The sequence below is a fragment of the Molothrus aeneus genome, chromosome 5 (assembly GCF_037042795.1).
Source record: "Molothrus aeneus isolate 106 chromosome 5, BPBGC_Maene_1.0, whole genome shotgun sequence".
Lineage (NCBI taxonomy): Eukaryota > Metazoa > Chordata > Aves > Passeriformes > Icteridae > Molothrus > Molothrus aeneus.
This window is the reverse complement of record NC_089650.1, coordinates 6,965,601-6,992,605: the sequence shown is the minus strand read 5'-3', so window position 1 is coordinate 6,992,605 and position 27,005 is coordinate 6,965,601. Positions and strand designations below refer to the sequence as shown.

The 27,005-nt window shown below is 41.5% G+C and overlaps 2 protein-coding genes across 4 annotated transcripts in view; one reads left to right on the top strand and one right to left on the bottom strand.

The window, feature by feature from the left end:
• Positions 1-13,592, top strand: part of SMC1B (structural maintenance of chromosomes 1B) — a 26,435-nt gene extending 12,843 nt beyond the window's left edge. The window contains exons 13-25 of the mRNA XM_066549714.1: positions 19-156; positions 647-763; positions 2,327-2,433; positions 3,194-3,335; positions 4,102-4,247; positions 5,316-5,469; positions 6,864-6,962; positions 7,831-7,987; positions 8,740-8,894; positions 10,223-10,374; positions 10,771-10,840; positions 13,141-13,251; positions 13,482-13,592. Of these exons, the coding sequence (XP_066405811.1) occupies positions 19-156; positions 647-763; positions 2,327-2,433; positions 3,194-3,335; positions 4,102-4,247; positions 5,316-5,469; positions 6,864-6,962; positions 7,831-7,987; positions 8,740-8,894; positions 10,223-10,374; positions 10,771-10,840; positions 13,141-13,251; positions 13,482-13,592 (1,659 nt within the window). The remainder of the gene's footprint in view (positions 1-18; positions 157-646; positions 764-2,326; positions 2,434-3,193; positions 3,336-4,101; positions 4,248-5,315; positions 5,470-6,863; positions 6,963-7,830; positions 7,988-8,739; positions 8,895-10,222; positions 10,375-10,770; positions 10,841-13,140; positions 13,252-13,481) is intronic.
• Positions 12,993-27,005, bottom strand: FAM118A (family with sequence similarity 118 member A). Of its 3 annotated transcripts, none has more exons than XM_066549716.1 (8): positions 26,745-27,005; positions 24,484-24,539; positions 22,993-23,245; positions 21,373-21,594; positions 20,630-20,758; positions 19,594-19,879; positions 17,287-17,319; positions 12,993-15,897 (listed from the first exon to the last, which is right to left on the bottom strand). In XM_066549716.1, the coding sequence occupies exons 1-8, from the start codon at positions 26,805-26,807 to the stop codon at positions 15,800-15,802; spliced, it is 1,140 nt and encodes a 379-aa protein (XP_066405813.1). In that variant the 5' UTR covers positions 26,808-27,005; the 3' UTR covers positions 12,993-15,799. The 3 variants fall into 3 exon arrangements, with proteins under 3 accessions (XP_066405813.1, XP_066405814.1, XP_066405812.1); XM_066549717.1 differs by lacking the exon at positions 26,745-27,005 and adding an exon at positions 25,454-26,265; XM_066549715.1 differs by lacking the exons at positions 24,484-24,539; positions 26,745-27,005 and having other exon boundaries at positions 22,993-23,406.

Sequence of the window (27,005 nt, the reverse complement as noted above, 5' to 3'; positions counted from 1 at the left end):
CCCATAACACTTTCCCAGGACTTGATGAGGATCAGACGGAAGGAGGCTGACTTGAAGCAGTTGCGTGCTCAGTGCCAAGGAACTCAGACACGACTTAAATATTCACAGACTGAATTAGACCTTATTAAAAAGAAACATCTTGCTAATCTCTTCATGGTATGATATTAAATCTTTACAATTTTCATGTTTAATAATGGTATTGTTTTAATTGCAATTACTGATCAAGTAATGCTACTTCTTTATGTAGTTTTTTTAATTCAGTTAAAGTTTTACATACAGCAGTTACAACTGAGGAATTGATAGAATAAAAAAAACCCCAAAGATTCCAGAGTACTTTATAGGAGACTTTTTCTATTGTGGTTTAAAACTTGGGTTTCTGGTAAGCTTGGTTTATCATCTAGTAACCTTCAGTAGTCTGTAAGTCAAAGTGCACTCTATGAGGTACTTAGTTTGCTTTTCCACTTGTTAAAACTATAATTGTTACATGCAGATTGGCACTAATAGTGGCTAAGTGGCATTTGAGAAGAAAATGCTTAATGTTTTTAATCAGAAAAAAACTCTTAACCTGGAACAGAGCTGTCCCTTAATTTCTAGAAAGTTGATCATCCTATTGAGAAAAATTACCATCTTTTTCCTTTCTATCTAGGAAAAATCAAAACTGGAAAGTGAACTGGTAAATCTTGAGGCTCAGCATGATATGCTGAATGAAGGAATAGTGCAGAGAAAAGAAAAAATAGAAGAGTTTCAGAAAAAAATTAACAAGGTAATGCCTTCTGTCAGAGCTTTGAGAGCTCCTGCTATTAGGCTACAGAAGCTTAAGTTTTACTGATGTAGACACTTTGGCCATCTCATCCCTTGGTTTCTCTGTAATTTCCCAATCTTCCAGTGGTCCCCAGAGCAGTTTATACAGACAGTGGACAGATTGCAGAGCAGGGTTGTCATGAAGAGACCAAAGGCATTCAGTGAAGGGAATGTTAGCCTAATGTGATGCCAAGAGGGGTTTCCTGCTGTGTTCTGCTAGAGTAGGCAGTGATTGACCTCTTGGGGAAATAGCACCTCCTCTCTACCTGTGTTTTGAAGCTGCCTTTGCTCATACTCTTGTCAAGCAAAGAAATCTGGTATAAGCTGTGGAAAAATGGTACTGCAGTTTTATCTGGGAAATACACAGCCCAGAACTTAGATGCTGGTGTAAATGTATATTGTTGGGAGAAGGAGACATTCCTCACCACTGTCTGCAGTAACTCAGGCTGTATCATACATCTGTAATTTAGTTCCTGGCTTCTGACCCATTCTCATCAGTCAGTCTGGGATTAATCCATGACTGGAATTCTACATGTAAGAACAAGCCAAAATTGCTGCCTGTTCTCTGTCTTACTGGGGGTGCAGGCATGAGGGAGTGCAGATGTCTGTCATCTGCAAACACTGAGGAAGTCATTGATGGGTAACTGTCTAAGAATTCCAGATACAGGAACTTTTCTTTTGCTTGTTCTGAAAAAAACAAAAACATAAAGGCTATCATTTGGAACCAATCATCAGTTTCCAAAGAGAAGTGTAACTTGGATAGTATAACTTGGTTTGATGTACTACTTGATACCTGGATAAAAAATCCTGAATACTAAAACAATATAAATAATATCAGGCTTTGACCTGTAGAGTTCTCTTAAAATTTTGTTCAGTCCATTGTGTTTCCTTTTAAACAGGAATTTATAGGAATGGACTGTTGCTTTTTCTTCCTTCAGTCTAGCCATATACACTGTACCTAGTATTTGCCTGCATAAATTGTAAAAAACAATTTAGAATTGATTTTGACTGATGCTTTTGTTAATATATGCTGTATAATTAGCAAAGTAGCTATTCTGTGGCAGAGTTTTTGCTGTAACTTTTCTATAAACAGAGCATAGTAATTAATATTTATGGATCTCTTGAAAGGATTCAAGTAAAGAACTGAACTACAACTCCCAAGGAATTTAGTGTATCTGAATTAGTGTCCTGTCTAGCTTTCTCTTCTTCAGCTGCCTGGGAACAGCAGGCAAAACCAGGGAAGCTGGTTACACTGTGATGACTTCTGTCTTCAGAATCACCAGGTGCTGTCAAGAAGAGCTTAGATTGGAGTTGCACTTGGTAGATCATAATGCCTTATGTCTGGCATTTGGACTGAAAGTGTTACTTGAAAATTTCAAGTACAAATTACTTCTCAGTAGTTGTTAGCTGTTTTCTTGAAGTACCTTAAAAATCTAGTCTGTAGTATGAAGTGATTGAATATTTTACATGTGTGAGTTGCCAAATAGTATAATCATTTTTTTGTTCCATTTCTCTGTTTTCAAAGGTTGAAGATGTTGTTTTCCGGGAGTTCTGTGAAGAAATTGGGATAGAAAATATCCGTGTGTATGAACAAGAGCATGTGAGACAACAAGAGGAGATTGATAAGAGAAGGTGGTATCTATCACCAAAATGTAAACCAGTGGTTGGTATTAGATTGGGCACACTGGTACTGGAGAAACTCCCTCACAAGAAATAACACAAAGTCATAGGAGAATGTAGAAGGTGCTCCTTGTCACTTAGTTAGGCCACCGCTGTAGATTAGTTAGACCAGGATTAGTTAGATCACTGCTGTGGTTTGGGTTTGTTAGACACAGTCAGTGACAGCTTGCAACAAACTTGAAAGGTAAAATTTTGGTAGCACTAATGAAAAAAAAAAAAGTAGTTTTCTAATACCCACATCGAAAAATGGCACTGTCCCAGATAGAGAATAGCATGAAGGGTCACTCATGTGTGAGTAAATCTTAAGGAAAACTGGGTGTAAGATGCAGGTGTTTGGTATAGGAACATACTCTTGTATGGAAAACAGGTTCTTGAGTTTTTCCAGGCAACCTCAGCTAGTGTTTCCCTCACAGACATGTGTTACTGCACCACAGATTTGTATCTTAGGAGGAGAATGTTAAATGAACTGGTGGTTGAAGTTCAAGTGCCACTTTCCATATTGATGTGGCTATATGCTATATTGTATTTGTTTAACCAGTATCACTATGTCTTTGTGATTTCACATATATTCACAGGATGTGGTGTAGTAGAATCAATGTAATGCAGATTTTTGTGTTCACATAGAAGATACATAATGCTATCTAAATAGAGTCCAGTCACAGTTAATAGCCTGCTTTGTAAGAAATGGTTTGAAATCCTGTACCTTGATTAGACTGGAGTTTGAAAATCAGAGGACACGACTGAACATTCAGCTGGAGTATAATCGTGATCATCTACAAAAATTAACAAACTCAGTCAGCAAGTTGAGGGAGACAATTCATAAAGATGAAGCTGAGATTATCAAGCTACAGAAGGTAATAATAAAAACAATTTCTCTGTCTCTGTAATTCAATACATTCTTTCCTCTCAGTTTCAATTTTGAATAAATGTAGTTGATGCTGTGGATGAATTTTTCAAGGGGTTAAGTCAGGGTTGACTTTGTAATTGCTTAGACAAATGCAGACGCATATTGCATTTTAACTTTGGAATAAGCTGCCATATTTGAATACTTATTTATTATTAAAAATAAGCTTACTAAAAATTAAGTTTTGGAATACTGTCTGTACAGTATTATTTTATATTTTGTTCAGTTAGTGTATTCTGTTGATATGAAGAGGCAACATAGTACTATAGATAAAACCAGCAGCATGTGGCTCAGATTCAGCAAAGATTTTATGAGTAAGAGCAAGCAACTCTGGTGCTTTATATCTTTAAGCTACTTTACAGCCCCTAATACATTTGAAATAATGCTATGAAACCAGTTTAGATTTTTAGTTGAAGTAATAGGTGTGGGTTTCTCATTCACAGTGTTCTTTATCCTGTAATGTGTGATGGTGCTTGTCAAAGAAACAAGCTTGTGCTTGTTCACAGAAAAGGGAAGGAGAAGCTTTGAACAAAAAACAAAACGTGAAATGTATAAAACTGCCACAAAGTGGGGGGAACCCCCCCTCCCCCAGTGCCTTTCAGATCTTCTCTGTAACACATTTGAATGTAACAGGTCTAACTCCTCCTTTCTGTTTAGTAGAGGTTCCAGATCTAGATTCTTGGTGGGAGGTTAAAAATCTAAATATTTCTATGCAGGATGAGGAAAAGCTTCTAAAAAAAGTGAATGAACTTTTGGAGGAGCAGCAACACCTTAAGGATAGACTAAGTGCTCATAAAGCTGAGCTTGCAAAAAGCCAAAATGAAGTTGAAGAGTTCAGAAAGACGATGTTAACTCTTAATAGGTAACTCCTACTTCTACTCCTGGGAGGATGATTAAAGGGATAATATTTAGAATGGATTTACTGATCACATGTTTGGATTTATCTTGTTTTCTTGTGAAAGATTTATTGGAGACATAGTGATTTGCATCTACAGTGTGCCTTAGTTGAACAGTGTTTCTAATTCACTGTGTGAAGGAGAGGGCCATCCCATAAACCATACAGAATTTTTTTATTATCTGCCTAGTCTTAGGTCTCACTCTCTGACCACAGATCTCCCATCCCTTGTGGTGAGGTAGCTTACAGCTTGATTGGCAGCATGTGAAGTTCCCTTGTAGTTTCACAGTTCAGTTTGAGTTGTACAGTGGGTCTGATTAATGGGAACACTTATTTTCCAATCTTATTGTTACTTTTCCAGACTTTTCATATGTTGGTTACCTTAAAGTAATACTGACTTTAGGTCATTTTTCTCCTATTTTTATATTAAATCAACTTCTTTGTGGACAGTTAATACTTCAGTTCTGTTGTGCTTGCTTATTACTGATGTCCCTTAATCAGGAGTCACTGCTATGTTTAAAAACCCTGTCACATTGGCACAGTATGGTTATGTGAACTTGTGGAACTTTCTATTAACTCATGACTGTATGCCTTGTAATTTATGTTGTGTATAATTTTAACAGTGTTTCTGCTGATGGTAACTTGATGCTACCACAGGAATTGGTTGTAAAGAATCAAGCTGTCTCAGGGAGAGTAATGATAAAAGATACTTGGTTACATGTTAAAGGATCAAATCTCCATACATGTTCACTAGAGCTGAACAGAAGAGGTAGTCTGTAATTAGGAAAGATGGGTATTTGAATGTGCTTTTAATGTACTGAGACTGAGGCTCCCTCTGGAGTAATTCAGGAGAATGGAGGGGATGGCAGAATTACCATTTTCCTTTATGTTTGGTGGGGGTCATTGAAGAAGAAACAGCCCTCTTGGTGCTTGGAATCTGTTTTCTGTGCTGTATTTTTCATGCTGTTTTTCTGTGGATGTTATTAGCAGTGCTGTTTCCACCCTTGAGTTGTTTTGTGCCTTTTGTGCATGTAGAGAAGCCACAAAGTTGCAGAGGGAAGCTACAGCTCTAGAAACCTCACTGGAAGAGATGAGATTAAGGGGACATAATCTGCTGCTTGAATGCAAGGTGCAGGACTTGAAAATCAAGTTACTGTCTGGATCACTGGATGACATCAGTGAAGTAGAGGTACTTAGAGTGTTTACAGAAGATGGATATATATCATGGAGGAGCACTTACTCATGAATTTAATTTTTCTTTCTTTACAGGACTGTTTCTCTTACATAGTAATGTTCAAACCAATACACTCTATTCATGTGATGAGGTCTCTTACATTCAAAAGAAGGATTTATTTTTATTTTTGTAGACAGAAATACTGTTTGCAAGTATTTTTGCTTGTGCTTGAAACATACTCTTGTGAAATATATAAAATCTTGTTGTACAAGAAAATTGGTATGAAGATAAGTAAGAGGATACACAGAGGTCAGTTCAGAAATGTAAATAATTATGGCACGTGCAAGGGTTGAGATCATATTTGGTCTATCATCCATAATATAAATGCTGTGTATAAAATCATCCTTTTGTGTTCAGTAGATGTAGATACTCACAGAAATCAGGGATAGGCTAAAATAAAATTCCTGCTATCTGATGGCTGCTCCTTATTATTTGTCTTCATCTTCCCTCTTTTTCCAACATACATCTCTTGTGAGGAGAAACAGACTTTCTGCACTGTTAGAAAAGAAATGAGCTGTGGGTTTTGAAGAACTTACAACAAGTGTGTGCATTTGGAAGGAGTCTTGTTGAACCCATTCCTTAGAAAAGTATTTTTGCTGGAGGATAGGTGTGAACTGGGCAGCAGACAAAATGCAGGCAGTGAGGTGGGGTGGGCAGTCTGTGAAGGGAAAGAACAAGAAAGGCCAATGATCCAAGGATGTGGGAGCTCAGCTCTCACTGTTTCTGAATAAGGAAGAGGGGAAACCAAGGAGGGGAGCAGAAGGAATAACAATGTGGATTCCTAATTAACCTCACAGAGAAGAAAGATCAGCAAGATTTGGTTGTGAGAAAAAGTCTTGGTGGGAAAGGGTCTAATAAAGAGAGATAGGACCTGTTTCATTTGAGGGAACATGACTGTGAAATTCAGGTGACAGGCAGTACAAGATTCTCTGCTTCTGCCATACAGAACTGAAGCTCCTCAATTCTTTTGAGTGGAAGAAATGCCTCAGCTTGCACAGCCTTTCCTTGGAAGGGACTGAGGTATCAGTGAGAGTGCATCTTTCCAATGAGGACATTTACAGTATGTACAGTGTTGTAAATACGTAATAACCAGGTTGCTGCTGCTTTTAGCATAGCTTCAAGCTGAATTGAGCAGATGTTTTCATCTTCTTTTAACAGGTGTGTGTGTTAATTAGGCTCATGAGATCTTAACTCTTCATTCCATTTGGGCCAGGGGAAGAGCCATGGATTACGGACACCTTGTACCATGTTACCACTGTATCTTAATTTTAAAACCTTTTAATGAATTGATTGTACAGTTTCAAAGTTAACTGTTGTATTTCTGAACTGGAATGTCCTTCATCTTACAGCCAGGAGCTGAAATGGAAGGAACCCAGGCTCTATTAGGGATCTATGAAAGGGAAGAGGGAATTCAGATAGACTACAGCACCCTAGAAGCTGACCTAAAGGTAATCTTTTGTCTGAAATTATTAGAGATGGAATATCTGATTTTTATTTTTGTGAAAGGTATTTTATTTGTTGTTCTTCACCCTAGTCTTTAAGTGACACCTGGTAAAACCACTGCTAAGCTGAAGTGCATGTGTATGTGTGCTCTAGTTTTGTACTCATGATGTAGCATTGATGTGTGGGATTTCTGCATAGGTCAGTTTCCCATGTAACTGGCTTTAACTTACAGCTTACCTGAACCACAAAAATGGAACTGAGAGACTTAATATAACTTTTTTTTTTTCCTTCCTCCTTTACCTTCTGCCTCAAAGTTCCAACTTTGTATGTTAAGGCTCAAAACTCCAGAACCCAAGGGTGGCTGTGGGGGGTTGTTCACCTTCTATTTGTGGTATTTGCAGAGACCAAGGCTTCCCATCCTTCCCTGTCTAACAGCCCACATTTTCTCAGCAGGTTTTGTGATTTTTTTTTCCTCTTTAATCTTGAGGAAAATAGTTAAATGTCAGAGGCTAAATACAGAACGGAGGATGAATCTGTCATCAGTAGAACTTACCTCAAAGAATTCACTGATTCTTCTTTAAAAATCAAGGAGCGAAGCACTAATCCTGCTCCTGTGTTGTATTTTATAAAGGGAATTGAGAGAAAATAATTGGCTTCCAGTTTTTAAAGGTCTTGGGGAAAAGAAGAGTGAGGGCCTGGTAGACTCATTGCAAGAAATAAGACCATTTTCAGTTGTGTTTCAAGTTAAAGCTATTAATGAGTGGGCTAATTGTTTCAGGAACCATGAGTGTTTGCTGTATGTATTGAAATGTCTTGGCCCAAAAGCAAATTTGATTGCTCTGTTGTTTGGTTTTTGTTTTTTTTTTCCTTTAGGAACTAGAATCTGATAAAGATATAGAGGATCAAGTGAAGCAAATGCAGCAAGAAATCAAAACTAAAGAGGTCACATTAATGAAGACAGCTGCTCCAAACCTGAGAGCAGAAGAGAAGTTACTGATAGCTCGGGACAGGTTCCAAGAATCGATAGATGGTAACACTGAGTCTTTCATGTCAGTCACTTTTGTGATTCCACCCTAACTGAAATTCCTCTTCTTGGGGCTGGTCCTGCCGGCTTTGCCCATTTCAGATATTGAGGGATTTTTTTGTGCTCAAGTGTTTATCCTCAGTTATATTTTAATTACATGTTCAGCAACTTATTAACATACACTTGAGTGTTGAGTAGTTTGTTGAAATAAAGTTTGAATGATTGGGAAGATATTTGTTCCCCACATGACATCACAAAGTGTTTTTTACTTTTTTTACTTGCTTTCTGAGAAGTACTGACTTTATTGTTAAAATTGTTTAAATTTTTCATACATAACTGAAGGTACTGTGTATGTTGTCCAAAACTCATACACGAGCATTTCTGCAAAATGATTAGTATTTCCAGAGAGTTTTGAAGATATTAACAATGTAAGAAACTTCAGGGGTTCTGGAGCTGTACCAGGTCAGTGCTGGTGCTGCTTAGGGCTGCCTGCTTCCCAGAAGGAATTAGGAGAAGAATATTGTTCCTTGCTCCAGACAAATGTGGCACAGAGCAGATTGAATACATCACAACTTTGCTGGCTTGTGGGTCTTCCATTTGAAATTTGGAAGGAAACTCACACTATATTGGTATGTTCCTTTTTCTGCAATAAGTGTTTTCTTTGATACTGTTTGTGGTACCCAGTATATATTTGTTCTGTGTATTTGCTCAAACACTTCTTAAGGAATAATTCCTGTGATTTTTTTTTTTTTCCATAGCTTTTGAGAACAGCAGAAAGGAGGCCAGAAAATGCAAGCAGGAATTTGAAGAGGTGAAAAAAAGGAGATATGAGCTGTTCAGCAGGTGCTTTGAGCATGCCTCCATAGCCATTGACAGGATCTACAAGAGACTTTGCAGGAACAGCAGTGCTCAGGTGAGCTGTGCACAGGGCCTGTGCCTTAAAGGCCATACTGGCTGCTTTGTTATCTAGAATAAAGTAGCACTTTTGGTTTCCAAAGACAGCCTCAGACCTTAAGAAGAAAATTACAGAAATAAAGACTACAGAAGTTTAAGGTCAGGGAAGGAATAGGCAATAAGCCTAAGTATGCTTGACATTAGACAGAGAGAGGTAATCTGTGAGCAAAAATTCAGCTTGGCTTAGTTTGCCTCTGCTTTTAGCAGACTTGTAAATTATCAGAACAAAATAACATTGGTTTACACATCAAGTTACACTAATAATAATCATTAGTACAGACAACTGAAAATCATAAATCAGTGCTAGTGTTTTGTATAAGGTTTTGAAGCACCTTCTACCCCACTTAAATATTTAGAAAACATAAACATACATAAAATGTTTGCAACTTTTAAGAAACATGTCGAAAAATTCTCACAATTAGCATTGTTACTGTTCCTGTGTTAATACCAGAAGTCAAGAGGGAACTCCCAAATGCTTTGGTTATGTCAAATTCCATAGACTGTGGAATGTTTAAAGGATTGAACTCTTGTTTGTCTTAAGATTTTCTTCAGCATGCTGTGTGTTGGTTTGGTTTTCTTCCATGCTGTCTGTGATCTGAGAGGAGACATTTGAAATGTGGGTTAAGTAAGGAAATTTCTCTTGCCTGTCTCCAGGTACACAGAGGGAAGAGTCTGTATCATTTTATTGTCTCTTCTCTTAATGAGAAAAATAAACCATCTAGCAAAGATCTTGCCTATCATACCTCTAGTGGTTAGGAAAAATGGGGGTTCCTTTAAAATAATGCTTTTAAATTTTGTCCCTGGGAACCAAGATACAAAGTACAGAAAAAGACTTTAATACAAGCAGTCTTTGTCCAGCTCAAAGCTAGGCTCTGTAAAGCTAACCTTTCATGAAAAAAAGGCAATTTTGCAAATATATTGTCTTCCAGGCCAAAAAAAAATCTGTTTTTGAAGTCTAACATTTTAATAATTTTAAAAATCTAAGTAGTTACATAAAAGGTGATAAAGTCAAGTTTGTTCAGTAGTTGAAAGTCTGGAAATAACAAATATGTGGCACCATATCCATACTGGTTTTGTTACTGAGCCTCTTGGTTCCTGGTTTGTTGACAAAACCATTTTCTCTGGGAACTGGATACTGCTGTTCTCAGAATGGATGAACAACTTCCCTAAAAGGGAAGCAAACTCCATGGTTTCGTCACCAGCTCAGGCAGTATTTAAACCTAAAAAATACCCATCTAAATAATATGCTAAATCTCACTAGTAACAAGTAAATGTGTTTGTTTCTAGGCCTTCCTTAGTCCAGAAAATCCTGAGGAGCCCTATCTGGAAGGGATTGGCTTTCACTGCGTGGCTCCGGGCAAGCGCTTCATGCCCATGGACAGTTTGTCAGGAGGGGAAAAAACAGTGGCAGCCCTGGCTCTTGTGTTTGCTGTGCACAGGTAAAAGAACTGTTCTGGGACTATCCAGGGGGAAAAAAATGTGTTAGGGTATTCTCCAAGTATCTGGCCAAGTAGGTGACAGAAGGAGAAAGTGTTATGCTTATACAAAAAAAAATGTTAAATGTTAAAAATTCTGCTAATGAAGTCCTTATTCTTTATCTGTCATGACTTTACATATTCAATGTAGAATTTCATGTTAATTAAAAATATTAACTGCTAATTAATTTGTTGTCTATTTAATATTAAATGTTAAATTGTACCTAGTTATTTAATTACAGTAAATATAAGAATAATATTGCAAAATACTATCAACTTTATTTATGGAGTAAGTAAGTATTTAGAATGTTGATTAACATTTTGGTATTTCAATACAAAATACTTTCTTGTCTTCTACAGCTTTCGTCCAGCTCCTTTTTTTATTTTGGATGAGATAGATGCTGCCCTGGACAACACAAACATTGATAAAGTAAGTTGCTCTTTTACTGACAGTATCTGGTACCTGCTGTAAAAGGGTGGCTACTTCCATTGCAGGGTGTTGGGATACAGAGATTGTTTAGCCTGACTGAATCTGATTTAATTTAGATTGGATTTAGGGCTGAACTAATGAGTCTATGAGAGAGAAAAGTCCCATGACTTTTCTTCAGTAAAACACCTTCCTGCCTTCTTAATTTCTCTTTCTCTTTTTGGCAGTAATTGTTCAATGTAGCAGGAACGGAGGCTGGAGCACAAACAGCAGAGAGGGGGAGGCTCAGAACTGGGGGATTTTTTTGTAGGGAGGAATCCTAAAGCTCTCCGCATATGCCTGGATTTTCTTCTGTGGAAGCATTCTTTTTCAGAACAGTATTTCTACTAGCACTACTGCTAATGTCAGTCTTGGTAGAGCCTAGCAAACAAAAGCAGTTGTTAAAACACCAAATATTTTGGTTTTTCCCCTGATGGTATTAACTGTGATGTGCCAAGTGCCCCAGAGTTTGCTTGGAGGGTACCTCTGGAATAGATAAGCTGGAAGGCTCTACCACTTGTGCCTGCCAGATAGAATTAAATTCCTTCTTGGAGATTACTGACTCACTGTAAGAAGTTCCTGAACCTAAATTCCTTAAATCCTTGGGATGCAAGTCCACAAGAGTTACCCAGGCCCTGAGGTTGTTTTAACTTTGTGCAGTGTGTTTCAGCAGCATCAGATGGGATGTAGTGGGGCTATAATGAAGATCCCTGAGGAAGTTTTAGGGTTTGGCTCTCAGTGACATGATTAAAAACAAGATTACACATCACATCACACAGCACCTCCATGAGATGAGCTTCTGTCAGATACTGCTCTGCTTCTGAGTCTCACTTGGGACACTCTAAGATGATGTGTTCTGGTTGAATATGAGTATTGTGTTTTCTGTGTGTTACTCTTTCTGAGCTCAGATGTCTCAAGGCTGGTGACTTGGAGCAGTGCAGGCTGACTCCAGGCATTCCTCTGCTGTTACACCATTTACTCCTGAACTTCACATTTCTGCTTGTTGTGGAAGCTGTGGGGTGCCAGGTGATGAGCACTGCCCACCTCTGCAGCTGGCTGGGGTGGCTGCCTGGGGTTTCTGGCTCTTTCTGGAGCCGGGCACAGACCCTTACCTGCTTGTTACCTGGATGACTTGATTAATCCAAATAAGTTCCTGTTGCAGTTAGACATGCCCCAGTCCTGTACCCACTGCATGAAGGTGAGGATTTCTGGGATGTTGCCAGCTTCCCATATAGGCACCTATGATGCATTACCAGAGCTGATAATGATTAATGAGTGCACTAGGCACTTTGCTGCACCTTGCCTCTCTGAGGAGGCTCATTCTGCCTGGCAGAAGAGAGGTCCCCTTTACACCTAAGGATGTGCTGAGCACCATTCTTGTCAAAACACTGGAAACAAAGAGGTGATTTTCCGCCTCTATGCACCTGGATTACTCAATTCAAACATAGCTAAAATTAAATACTGCAAGTGAGCAAAACTGATCTACGAAAGATGGTTGCTGCTACTCACTGGTATCTGTTTTTTATCCTAAGAAATTAATCTGTTTCTTTGCATTCTTTCAGGCTGATGATGTATTAAAACAGATCTCTCACTAATTGGAGCTATACTCTGAAATGACTGTGCAGTTTGTAACTTACTAACAAGAGTTCTTCCCATAAGAGTTCTTCCCCCAAGAGTTCTTCTTACTAACAGTTCTTCCAGTAAAAAACTAATTTACATGTCATGTAGATAGAAGTGTACAGAAAGAGGGCTCATTAAAAAGGTACTGGTTTTCCTTTATGCAGCATTTAATTTATATTGGGGTAAATTGCAATCTCACCAGTTAATAACTTAAATTTTGTACCTTTAAGCTGCATTATCATTGAGAAACTTGCTGTTGTCTGCAGTGAACTAATTTAAGATTATTATACAGCCAGTAGCAAAATTTTCACACTTCTAAAAAAAAAACTTATTTAGGGATTGCCACCTTCCTTTCTAGTTCTATAAAGTAAAATTGTTAATTCATTGGCACTGCTGTCTTTTTATAGCTTTATTCACTGGAATGAACCATTATTTTCTTAAATGTTTTCAAAAAGCAGCACACCTGAGGAGTTGTCTTAAAACCATGCAAAATATCTGGCTTTTGAAACTGGTTTATTTCTCATTTTAGCAATCGTGATGGAATTTTGCAGCTAGCACAGTTCAGTTCTTCCCTCACCATTCCCCAGTCACAGCATTGTTTCAGGTTGCCAGAACTAACTGAAATACTTGGTTTCTTTCCAAAGGTCTCGAGTTTCATTAGAGAACAGGCACATGAACAGTTCCAAATGATAGTCATTTCCCTGAAGGAAGAGTTCTATTGCAAGGCAGATGCATTGATTGGAGTGTGTCCTGAGGTAACAATTATTATGGGTAAATAATGCACATGGGGTTGTGGAAGTGCTGGGTCGCACCTGAAGTGTTGCTCCAGTGAACCAGGCAGACAATTGGTGGCTGGGTATGTCCTGCTGTACCAGCTTTGGGGAACATCCTTTGGGGAACTCCAGCTCATGATTGCTTCTCATAGTTACAAAATGCTTATTTCAAGTACCAGAAGTGTGTTACATGTGATCCTCCCTCTTCTCAGTACGATGATGTCATGTTCAGCCAAGTGCTGACCCTGGATCTTACCGAGTACCCCGAGGAGGAAGAGCAGGACACAGCAGAGAAGCCCAGCCGTGGTTCTCTCTTCCAGTAGTGCATGGATGGTGGCAGGGCCAGGTGAAAACAGGAACTGGGTTCACAGCTGGCTGTTACAAACCTGGGTTTGAATGGGGCTGTTAGAGGTTGACAGGGAAATGTTCACTTTGCAAGTGAAGCAGTTTTGCAAAATATGAAGGGAATCAGCTGTTACTCCTTGATGCAGTTTTGTTAAGGAGAGCCCGAGGCTATTTCTGAGGTGTGCACACTGGTAGCCAAAGCTTTCATTCCAAGTATTTTGGCTGTAAGAAGTGCTGCAGGCTCATTTCCATAAGTAGAGTATCCCAAACAAGCCTCTTGTTTTTCTTAGGAAAAGTCCACAGTGCCAGCATGCTGTTCAGGTGCTCACTGCTCCAGTCAGGACCTTTTGTGTTGTAGCTGCCTCTGTTTGCCTTCAGAATAGGATTATTTCCTCTTTTCTAAAACAGTAAGGTACTGGAGTGTGTTCATTATCTTGGGTGACCTCTGTGACAATCAGACTTCAGTTCTCCACTGTAACCTTACACAGGTATTAGTTAACTGTACAAAAACTTGGGATGCAGCTCTAGAGCTGTGATGTAACCTTGAAAAATTTCACCTCTGAGCTAATTCACCTCATACAGAAGTGGAAAGAATGAGTCATGCTCTAGAGGCAAGTGAAATATATATATATATAAAAATATATAAAAATGTAATGTTATTATGTAGCTGTCCCAGTACACTGAAGTTACTTTGCTGGCTGTTTTTCATCTAAGCAAATGGAAGTTAATGAATTTTTCACTTAAAAGTTAATGAAGTTGGATAAAATGAACTAAAAGCTGCAATCGCTTTATCTGGCTTATGTTCCACCTCTGTGTGTGCTGAAGAGCTTCCCTTGGTTTGTGGCTGTTAATAATTTTATCTTGTGTTCAGAGCAGGTTCCTTTTGTTCTGTGGGTTGCTCACACACACCTACCTTGTCATGTGTTGTGAGCCCTGGGCTTGTGTGCTGGGCCTGTGAGGATCCTGCCTCAGGGAGGAAGATTGTCTGAGCAGGAGTGTAACATGTTTCACAGGATACAGATGTTCATCAAATACTTGTGTTATTGCTACAGTTCACTCAATAAAATATTTTGCTCTGAGGCATGACTCAGCATCAGTGCCTTATTTCAGAATCTAGTAACACATGTATTAGGAGATAAAACAACCCCTCACTCTTCTGCTTTTGAGGATGCAATAGATGGCCCTCAGACAGGAGGCTGCTGGACAAGCTCCAGGTGAGCAGCATCTACAAGGGAAGAATCACCAGTGCTGGGTGTAGGCTGATCCTTACCAAGGGGAGGGATGGGATTTCCCATTGCGGACCCAAATCAAATCCTTGTGATAAGGATTTGCATGACTTTAGGGGTTAAATAGTGGTAGTAATGAGGGTCATAAATACCTCAGTGCAAGTGATGGATTTTGCTTGGCTTGAAACAACAGGTGAAGCATTCTGAGCTGATCACCAGGATCCACAAGAGCCTGACTAGTCACTTTCCAAAGCAGCACCTTCCAGCAGCTGCAGGAGGTGGTTGTGTGACAAGAGAGTAAAGACCTGTCAAACCAAAGGCAGCAGGCAGCACAACGTGTGATGTAGCAATATTTAAAACATTTCCACAGGTCAGGGAATGCCAGCCCTGCAGTCTTGTCCCTGCAGGTGCAGCAGTTCCAGCCTTTCCTCCCCAGGTATCTTGTGCCTTACCAGACAAAGGAAAAAACAAATCCTCATGCCAAAAGTGGAAAGCAGGTGGGTCATCGTGCTGTGGTTCCATAAATGTGGAACAGCACTGTTCTTCAGGACTTGGGGATCAGAGACTGAAGCCTGCAAGAATCCAGAAACCCACCTGCAGTTCAGCTGATGGGAGAACTGAACTGAAAACCCTCTATTTCAAAGGCACTTTTAACTGATTCACCTGGGGAGGAGTTTGGTCCAAGTGGTTTCACATAGATGCAAAGAGAAGTTGCATCTGCTTCTGTCTGTCCCTGCAGGTCCTGCCTGAGTGGTCTGGCAGTGCCAGGGGAGTGACTCCTTTGACTCTCAAGCTTTACACATGACACATTTATGGCTTTAGAAGAGAGAAAGCTAGTATGTACAATTTTATTCCACTTAAAATCATGAAAATACCAGCTCAAAACTTTCCATGCAGCAGATGTAAAACACCTACTGTTAAAAAGCTTCTGGGGTGGGCCTTTGGTGTCTGGAGTTATTTCATTCAAGAGTGGGCATATCTAAATGCTTAATCCTCTTAGGAGAATCAGTGCCACTTTCTCCTAACTTCCTTTTAGCACAGTCCACACATGATGTTCCTGGAGTGAAAGAGGGGAAAGAAAACTCATTAATATTGCCATATCCATGTGCTTAGTGTACTTTTTATTCTAAGCACCAGCTAGCAAGATAAACACAATCCTGGTTCCCCCCAAGGTTCTCATCTTTGGATTCTGAATTACATGTAACATTAACCCTACTAAATGGCTGGGCTCAAGCTCTCCCCAAAACTGACCTCTGGTACTGACACAAACAACAGGGACTCAGCTTGGGATTCAGCTGCCTTTTGCCAAAGCTCATTTAGCACCTGTGAAGCTCACACATGAGTCTGGATCCCTTATTCAGAGGCCCAGCTTGAGCTGGAGGCTTGGAATAGATTACCACAGTAGTCCTAACTTGAACCATCCCTGAAGTCTGCAGCAGAAATCCTTGGTAAGCTGCTGTTGGAAGTACATGAACAGCATAACTGGAGAGTAAAGTGAATGGAATAGAAATTACTTCAAAAGCAGAAGGTTGTGGGGTATTACCTGCAATAATCATCTTGGGTTTTTTATTTGGTCTGTATTCTGAACTACAAGTAAACAGGTGCTAAAACTACCTAAAGATGGTGCTAACAAGTTAGTAAAGGAGGACTGTTTAAGAGGGACTGAAATTGTACTGAAGGTTTTGGTTTCTGTTCTGCCTAATTGTACTTGATTGAAGTTGGGATTGATGAACTTAGTTGAGAGAAAGGTAAGTTTAAAATCCCACTGGAATTACAGAACTAATCTCTGGCTTTACACCTGCACACAAGTGCCTTGGAGCTTGTGTGCTTTTTGATTGGGAAAGAGCAAGGTGTGCACCTCCTGCACTGCCCAAGGCCCTTACATTCAGTATCAAATGATACTTATATCCAACTCTGATGTTGGCTGCAGCAGCACAGATCTCTCAGGACTGGAATCTTTTAAAGCTGTTATCACTACATCTTTTCCATCATTATTGCTTGGGTTATTCACAGAAATATCACAAAGCAACCTAAACAGCTCAGCTGTAAAATCACCTTCAGTACCACACCCTTGAGATTCGGTCTTCCTGATCCCTTAAGGGAGGCTTTTGGAACAGAAACATGTATTTGGAAATCTAAACCAAAAATCTCATTGATGTTAGCATGTAAAAGCTCCAGAAGATGTATATAAAAAGTTACTAGCATTCACCAGAGTACTCTGAGGTAATATTATCATTTGTCATTTGATAGACCTGAAAAAGCCATAGTTACCTGCTGCTAGAAAGAAAACCAGAGAGTAAAAAAAATGTTCAGCAAACTCTCAGAGCTAAATCAGTGCTCTGCACAGTAATTAGTTAATTATTTTGGAAATTAACTAGAACGAGGGGTATTTTTCTTGTGTTGGTAGGATTACGGAACTTTCTGTGAAAATAAAAACATTACTTACCCAACAGTGTTGTGCTGTCCACCCGATCAGCATCTAGAGAAGTGTAAGAGACATCAGCAACACACATGAGCACTCAGGAAGTTTTTACACTTTTATGCACCATCCCAAAACAGCAAGGTTGTATTTAGAATCCCAGAATGGTCTGGGTTGGAAGGGATGTTAAAGCTCATCCAGTTCCACCCTCCTGCCAGGGACAGGGACACCTTCCACTATCCCAGGCTGCTCTAAGACCCGTCCAGCCTGGCCTTGAACACTTGCAGGGATGGGGCAGCCACAGCTGCTCTGGGCATCCTGTGCCAGGGTCCCACATTTTGATCACAAAAACTCTTCATATCTAATCTAAATCTATGCCCTTTCAGTCTGAAGCCATTCACCCTTGTCCTATCCCTATGTGACCTTGTCCAAAGTCCTTCTCCAGCTTTCTGGGAGCCCCTTTAGGCACTGGAAGGCAGCTGTAGGATCTCCCTATAGCCTTCTCTTCTCCAGGCTGAACACCCCCAGTTCCCATAGCCTGTATCCAGAGAAGAGTTACTCCAGCCCCTGATAATCTTTGTTGCCCACCTCTGGACCCACTTCCAGCAGCTCCATGTCCTTCTGATGGCAGAATCCCCCTCCCCTGCTGCCCACACTGGGGGGGTTCTGGCTCCCAGCACACATGGCCAGGGCATGGCCAGCTCTCACCACCAGCACCCCCAAGTCCTTCTCCCAGAGCTGCTCCATCTGCTCATCCCCAGCCTGGATTTGTGCTTGCCATTGCCCTGACCCAGCTGCAGGGTCTTGGCCTTGCTGAACTTGGTGATTGCACAGCCCTACCTCTCCAGCCTATCCAGGTCTCTCTGGCTGTGACCTCTTCCCTACAACCACAGCCCTGAGCCTGCTGTTGTCTCCTCAGGACACTCAAGCTCACTGTCTACATCCCCATCAAACCAGGACATGGTCCTGGTTCTAACAGATCCTGGAGGACAGATTCCATCAGTTTCCATCCACACATAAAACCACAGCCCTGAGTGTGACCATCCAGCCCATTTTTTACCCACATCCCCCAAGTCTTCCTTTTTTCCCTTTTTAAAAGTAGGGGTTATGTTTCCTCTTTTCCAGTCAGTGGGAACTTCCCCAGTTGACAGAGTTTTTCAAATCATATGGCTGAGCAACTTCATTCATGGTTTAGCAGATTGAGAATTCCACCAGGACATGATTACTCCAGCCCAGGCTACTACTAACCCTGACCTCAGGTCCAGCTGAGCCTCTCCTCCGTTGGGCTCTTTTGCACCTCTCCTAGGAACTGGTCCTCAAGGCATTCCAGGATTCCTGGACTGCTTGTGGTTTGCTGGATTCCTTTTCCTGTAGTCCCCAGTCTGCATCAGGCTTATCTTGGTTTTGCATTCCTCATTTCTTTAATACACCCCTTTTAACAAACTCCCCCTGCTACATTTTAGAATAGAGTTTGTAAATAGGCACAAAAAACCAAACCCTGACAGTTGGGTGATGTACAGAGCAGTTCTGCACACCTGAAAATGGTTTTGTTTGGGATCTTGACCTTCATGGAAAGAAAAACATAATGCAGTCTAATTGGATCATCAAGTCACAAAAACCAGGCTATTAATTTGGACACACACTTTTCAGGGAAAGGTTCCTCCCATGCACCAACTGGGAATAATTTTAGACAAAACAGTTTAATTGAAATGATAAATAGAAGAATTGTCAAATAGCAATTCTTCCCAAGGTCATTTAGTTATTTTCCTCTGTTCTCTGGATAAACCAAAACTGAACCGTCATTGTTTGGAAAACATTAAAGAAATCTCTTTCCTTAGACATACAGTTGTTGTTTCTCTTCATTCTTTTCACAACCTTAAGTGTACTAAACCAAACACTTACTGGATGCAGTGATTTAATTTCCCATTCTATGCTCAGTCAGATAGTGTAGCTCAACCAGCTTATCCCACCAGCTAATCCCTTCAATTCTCTTAATCTCTTTTCCTGACAAGTCAGATTTCTAACAATGTAATACTCAATAAGCTCAAGCAGTTCACATCATAAATATATGTTAAGTAAACATCTTTACCAAATACTAACAAAGACACAAATCCAGAATTCAAGATTAAATTTGCAAGAATCCACAGACCTCCAAAATCCACAGATTTAAAAAGCCCATCTAGTTACAGTTTGGCCACATGCTTCAACTCTGCATGTCCCTCACAAGCCACAAAGCTGCACACAAGGTCAGTGCCTTGGATCAGCTGCAGTGTTCAGGCAGGGCAAACTGCCCAGTACCTGCTCCAGACTGTGCTGTTGATGAGGCCACATTACCTGGACTTCTCTGTTTGCAGATCTGAGCAGTCAGATCCTGGACATACTCTGGGAATTGTTGGAAGCAGTCCCCATAGGACACCACTTTTATTCCATGCAGCAGCATATCTGCCTGCAGCTTAAAGAAGTGGTCTTCGTTTTCTTTAAGCACCAACATGTAATGTTCTAGATCCACTTTGTTCTTTACTGTGTAAAGAAAAAGAGCTTGGAATATCTGGTCACGCAGAGTCTCTCCGCAGCCCAAAAACAAAAAGGATTTGGTTCGGTACAAGTTCTGGAGAACCTCCTGTGAAGGAACAGAAAGAAAGAAGAGCCATGTTTACTTCAGCAGACAAAAGCCAAGGTCAGAACTTCTAAAATACATCAGCCAGAAAAGGACCAGCAGAGCAGAACCTCACCTGTGACCTGAAAAAATCAAATGTTTCAGGATCAGGCCACACTGACATTTCAAAACCATTGTTCCTACACAAAAAAGGGCAAATTTATAATACAAATATGGGAGTTGGAACAAGATGATCTTTAAGCTCCCTTCCAACCCAAGCCATTCCATGGAATTTAAATAGGCATGTAAGTGCTGCCAGCAAGGGAATTTAAATTGAAAGAATTAGGGTGACAGAATATTGTAAATCAACCTCTAAATATGGAAAATGAATATTCCTGACCAGATGTTTGACTTCCTATGACAGCTAAGACATTAAGTCCAGGATCCTGGTACCAATTTAAACCCCTAAGAAGCCTAGCAATCATACGATGATGAATCCTTGTCCTGATGTCCAGTATTTTGAGGCTCCTGTTCTTTCCAGAGATAAATACAAACTGTGACATCCAGCTGTGAGGGGTTTAGTTGTGATTTACACAGCCAGGGGCACAGACTGCCCTTGCAACAGAACCATCTTCCTGAATAATTCTGAATAGTTCCTCTGGTCCCCAAATATTTAATTTATATGATCCCACAGAACCTTAGATATCTTGTCTGCAGTGACTACAAGAAAACTGTTTGGCAAAACATAGTCAAAATTTTAAAGATCATACAAACCATGACTTCAGGATCTTGAGTAACATCTTTATATCCCGAGGGATCAAGCACCATTCCACAGGGATCTGTATATAAGCCATGAATATGAAGAACTCCATATTTTACATGGCCCCTTGCCCACTGAAGAACCTAGAGCACATCATGCAAGATACATCCTTTTGTTATAATGTACCACACTCACCATGAATCTGCAAAACTATACAGCTGAACTGAGTTATAAACCACTTAAAGCAGAAACAACTCCTTTGGCACTTTCCTACAGCAAGAGGTTGTAATTACTAATTACACAGCTCACTTTAAATCATAACAAAGAGGTGATGGCTGATACTGCAGCTGTCTCTGGCTTTTTAGGTTAAACAGCCAGTCAACCAAGAAGCAAGTTCCAGCACCACTGACAGAAAGGTATGAACACCAAATTAACTACCAGCCAGGTGAAATTCAATCTGGAATTTTAACAACTTTACACAAGTTAAATAATTTGTGGATTTTTCCACAAATGTAAAATGGCAGGGAACTGGTTGACAAACATGTCACTGAAATTCTCCTTGGTAACTGTTACCAGATTATTCAGAATAAAGAGATATGTAAAAAAAATGTCTGGGCATCTGCTGTAATTTATAGACATGCTTTAACAATTAACAACTTTTAGTCCTGACTCTTTAAACAAGAAAACATCTTTCAGTGCAGCTTATGTGCCAACTTGTCATAAATTAAGTCTAATAATTTTACAGCTCTCATCATACCTTATCCTTATCTTTAAGGTCTAAAGATTCCATAGGTTTACCCTGCTGCTGACCAAATATTTCAAGCAGGTTATCATAGTTTGTAGTCAGAACCATCGTGCCTCTCTCCATGAGCCTCAGGATGGACTGCAGAACCACAGGGTTCTGAATGTGTTGCTCTAAATTATCAAACACCTCCATTAAGCAGTCCTGGAAGAAGTTGGGCTTGGTGTCCCCGGTCCGCTGAGGAAAGAGGAGAGGAACAATGCATGAGGCCCGTGTGCTCTGTTACAGCTGCCTCCCACAGGAACCCACCCCACCTGGCCACCTAATGCCACAGCATTCCTGTAAAAGAGGCCTTGAACAGTAACCAAAACCACCCAAAACAAATCTCAGTTTGTTCCAGTGCTCTTGTTTCTACTTAATGTAGCTCCAAACAACTGTCTGGATTTCTCAAGAGAGCTTGTAATACAAGGACAATAGAATAAAAATTAGCTTACCCTGGATTCAGGCACACCAGTATTTTATCAGTATTCAGCTATTCAGTATATCCTGGATATCCCTGGGATATAGTATAAAGAGGGATGGGGGGGCAGCAGTTTCTGTGTTTTCATTCCTGGCTGAAAAAACTTTATTACTAATTAAATCTGCTATGAACACATGCAGACTTACTGTCACACTGGAGCTTTGACAGGCTCACCCCAGCCTACACTGAGCACTATGTCTGTCACCCAGATTATTTAAACTAGAAGGAAGACTTGGCAAAGGTCTTAACACTGTTTGAAAACCTCTGGAAACTCAGATGGATGAGTGAGACTGGGCATGCATGGGCTGTCCTCAGGGAAGTGTGATCTGCACTGGTGATTCACAATGTGTGGCTCCAAGGCCACCAGCAGGCTCAAGGCCTACCTGTACTTACAGGGTCCCTGCAGTTACAGCCACAGATCTAGAAATTCCTCTTTCAGTCTCAAAAACATTACAGCAAATATTTAATAGTCAGGACTACTGTTTGCATTAATTCTGATGGATGCTAACGTGTACTAAAACTCAGGGATTTTTTTAGTCTCCCCAAAATGTAAAATGTGCTGTATGATTGTGGCATTCACATTCTTTTTCGCCCAGGGTTTTTCTCCTGGGAAGCTGAAAGGCAGTGAGAAGCCTCAGAGAAAAGGAAAACAATTCTTATCTCATTTGCTTCTCCTGTGCTGTGCTCATGTGGAATGTGTTTGGAGATTGTTTACCCACAGGTGATTGTTTCATTGGATTCAGGTGTGAGTTGATTTGACTCATTAGGGCCAATTAGGGACAAGCTGTGCCGGGACTCTGGAAAGAGTCACGAGTTTACATTATTATTTTTTTAGCATTCAGTAAGTATCTTTTCTGTACCCTTTAGTATAGTATAGTATTCTTTAATAGAATATAATATAATATAGTAAAGTAATAAATTAGCCTTCTGATAAGATGGAGTCCCCCTCATCATCCCTTCCTTCCTTGGTGGCCCTGCATTTACAACAGTATGATTACTCACAAAATTTCCATTTTCACCATTAAAAAATCAATTTCTGGAAGTAATGTTCCCTTATAACAGAACAAAAGCACATAGCAGGCTTAGAAATTAACAGAGGTAATGAACATACTCACTGGTGACATCTTCCTGATGAGATCATGTGCAACCACAAGCAGGTCCCTCTCTTTGACCACTTTCTTACGGAATTCGGCGACATCCCCCGGGTGCAGCACCTCCAGCTGCTCAGCTGCTCCAAGGACAGCCTCGATGCAGCTCCTCCAGGAGCAGAGTGCTGGGATTCCTGGGGCCACTGCAGCACTCACCCCCGTCCCAATCACCAGCAGAAGGTCCCGAGGCTGCTTTCTTATGAGACTTTTTAAGAATTTTCTTAAACACAGAAAACAAAAGTGTTCATTGTTCACGGTGCGTTTCCTGGCTTGCCTGAAGAGCCCAGGGACTGACTCCAGAAGTTCACCTGAGCCATTCAAGTTTCTCCAAAACACCAACAAACCTGCAGGAGCACAGTTCTCCATTCCTACACAACAGCTCTCCACTCCTACACATTCTCCTCTATTCCAGCCACAGAAGCTCATGGCCTCCCCCAAACCAACAAATAGCCCTGATGCCTTTTTGCCATTTCAGACAAATAAATGTGCATGGTTAATGCCAGCCAAAGAAAGGCAACAACTTCAAATCACCACTACCTCTGAGATCCAAATTGAAAATTGGCAATTTACAGGGCAAGACAAACACCATTTCCAATGAAGTTTTGAAAAAAGAAGGCAAAAGATTGTCCAATGCCTGAACTAATACATATGTGATAGAGAGGAAGTAGAACTATTTCAAAGGGACAGTCACACTATTCCAAGAAAACAAACTTCTGGTTTTTTTCTGGGAAAAAGTGGAATATTTTATTCTCATTTCTGATCACTGTAGGATATGTGAACATAGCAGTCATGCTGGTTCAGATCAAGGGTTCATCCAACTCACTGTTTTGACATTACTACCCACAGATCCCTCTCAGAGGAGTGTTGGGTGTTACATCCACAGTCTCTGCATAAACCAGCACAGAGGAATGTGAGGAAAATCTGCCTTTCATGATTACTCAGCAAATATGTGAAAATGCATAGAAACCATACAACAAAATCACTCTGTACAAACAAGGACTTCAGTAGTACAGAAACTCAGAACCCTCCTGACTTTTCAAACTACCTTTACAGATTTTCAGTTCCTGGTAACATGGTAATAAAGATTATTAACACATCTGATTTCACAATCATCTGAAACTATGTAGGTCAAACTATAATGGTCAACTTGAAATGGCCTCAGGCAAAGCAATAAACATGCAGCTATGGTTGCCAGCTAGTGCCTACAAATAAAATATGTTTGATGGCCCCATGCCCTCCTGCTACATTTAGCCCAAATTGTTTCTTTTCATTGTTCACTCCTCATAAACAACTTGAGTAAGCATGAAGTACTTGGTCAGTGAAGGAACTAGCTCCTGGGGTAACTTCAAGTTTTCTGGCATGATGTTGTTCATGTATTCAATATTCAGTAGTTTATTCCCACTGTGGTTTCAGATTTTCATTAAGAGACAGTTTTGTATCAACTCTAATACAAGTTACCTGTATTTCTGCTCACTTCTAGTGGTGGCCCCTTCTGGTGAATCCATCTCTGAGCCCTGAATAAAACAAAAAGCAAAATAATTCTTAATGCTTCTGCCTTAGAAAAAGCCAAAACCAAAATCAGATGTATTACTGTTGATTTTTTCTCTTTATTCCATTTTATTTATTTTATTCTCCATATTCCATTCATATGCTGGAAGCTAATTTGGAAGCAAGAAGCTCCAAGTTTGGAGATTATTTGACTAACAAAAAAACCCAAACCAAACAAAAAAAACCCCAACAAAACCACAAACAAATAAGAAAAACAAACCACCCCAAGCCCCTCCCCCCCAAAAAAAGTTTAAAACACACAAAAAAATGCCAACCAACAAACTCCAATCCAACCTAAAAAAAAAGCCCAAACAATCCCCCTCCAAAAACCAAACCAAACAGACAAACCCAAACAAAAAAATCACAGATATTTTCAGCAAATGCAGCCAGGGTGTCTTTTAAGGCAGAAAAATCTTTTCTTGTTGTAATATTTATTTTCTCTGTACTCCCTTCCCTGACCAACAGTACCCTATGGAGGTGCCCCACTGTTGTCATTAGAAAATCCAAAAATCAGGACAATAATCTGTTTAAGGCAAAGCACTTCAAAATCACACAGGACCATCAAGGCTGGCAGAAATCTTCTGGATCACCAAGGCCACCACCCCAATGTCACCATAATCACCCCTAAAACATGTCCCCTTCATACATGGGAGCATGATGAGTGCAAAAGGCAAAATGGAAAAACAATGTGCAAAAAAACCACAAAATGCAAAAACAAAAGTGCAAAACAAAAAATGCACAATGCAAAAACAAGGCAGGAAGGAAGTGCAACTTATTTTTGTGGAAAATATAGTTGTTATTTTATAACCCCGTTCAAGAAAGCTTTATTAGTATTATTACAATTTTATTATAATCCCCACATTTATTAAAAACATCTCACCACGGGCTGCTGTCAATACCAGCATTTCAGGCCTCGCTGTTTCCTTTTAGCTCCCGAAGTTATTCCTGGAAGGCGCGGCCGTGCAAGGCAGCGGGAGCAGCGATCCCGCAGAGGAATGGCTGCGATGGGGGATGGAGGTCACATCTCCCGGTGCTCCGAGCACTGCCTGCCGCTGCGGGACATCCTCCGGGCCTGACCGCACGTGTGGACCGCTGCTTTCCAACCAGGCTTCCCCTGGAACTGGGAGCCCACTGTGATCCAGGGATGCCTGGCAGCCGGGATGCGAGCCGGCTCCTTGCTCCCAGCACAACGAGGGGACATCGGCACCACTGCTAATCTCGCATCTTTCCTGCCCTGCACACTCCGGGTTTATCGGTGAAATGAGAGCTCTGTTTACTGGCTGGAACTCCAGGTCACCGGGCTGACTCGACAGAGCGAGTGCTCCCAGACACTTTTATAGCTGAAAACTGCCTAAAACGTTCAACCCAAAAGGAATGCCCGGCCCCGAGCCCGCCAGTTCCCGCTGAGGAGACCCACGCCGGGAGCGAGAGCCGGGCCGGGATAGCCGCTCCCAACTCCCTGGGGGGCTGCTGGGTTCAGGAGCCAGGCCGGGACAGCCGCTCCCAATTCCCTGTCTGCTGCCGGGAACAAGAGCCGGGCCGGGACAGCCGCTCCCAATTCCCTGGGGGCTGCTGGGTTCAGGAGCCGGGCCGGGACAGCCGCTCCTGCCGCTCCCAATTCTCTGCCTGCTGCTAGGCTCAGGAGCCGGGCCGGGACAGCCGCTCCCAATTCCCTGCCGGCTGCCGGGCTGGGACAGCCGCTCCCGCCGCTCCCAATTCCCGGCCGGCTTCCGGGAGCGCCCCGGACGCGCTGCGGAGCCGAGCCTGCCGCCGCCCGGGAAACAGCCGCCCCGCCGCCGAGGTTCCGTACAGCTCGGAAATGCAGATTGCGATCAGAATCTGCTCCCAAATTGCTCAAACCCCCAGCAGGGTGGGCGGCGGGGAGCTGAGCCGGTCTGTCCGCTAGGTCCCGGTCTGGGATCGGGCATGGGAGCGGCTCCTCTCACTGAAAACCCCTGAGAGGCAAGAGCGCCCAGCTGCGGGTCTGCGTGCAGCACAGCAGCCAGCTCTGTTGCAGCAGAAAGCCACCTGGCTAACCCGCATATTAAACAGTTAGTGCTCTGAAAACGTACCGGCAACAGAGGTGTTGGAGATGAAAGACATTACGATGAGGAAAGTAAAAAAAGAAAAGAAAAGAAAAATAGAAAAGAAGCCATAGACGGCGGCGTTACCTTGGGCGGCTCTACTGACGGCACGGCGGGGCTAGCGGCGGGGGTGGCCGGGGCATCGTGCATGAGGCGCGGTGCTGTGAGGCCGTGACAGTTGCACAGGCCACCTGCGACAGCAGTGACAGCAGTGGCACAGGCCACCTGCGACAGCAGTGACAGCAGTGGCACAGGCCACCTGGCACAGCAGTGACAGCAGTGGCACAGGCCACCTGGGCCCGGTAACCTGCCGGGAGAGCAGGGCAGGGCAGCCCGGCGCTGCACACA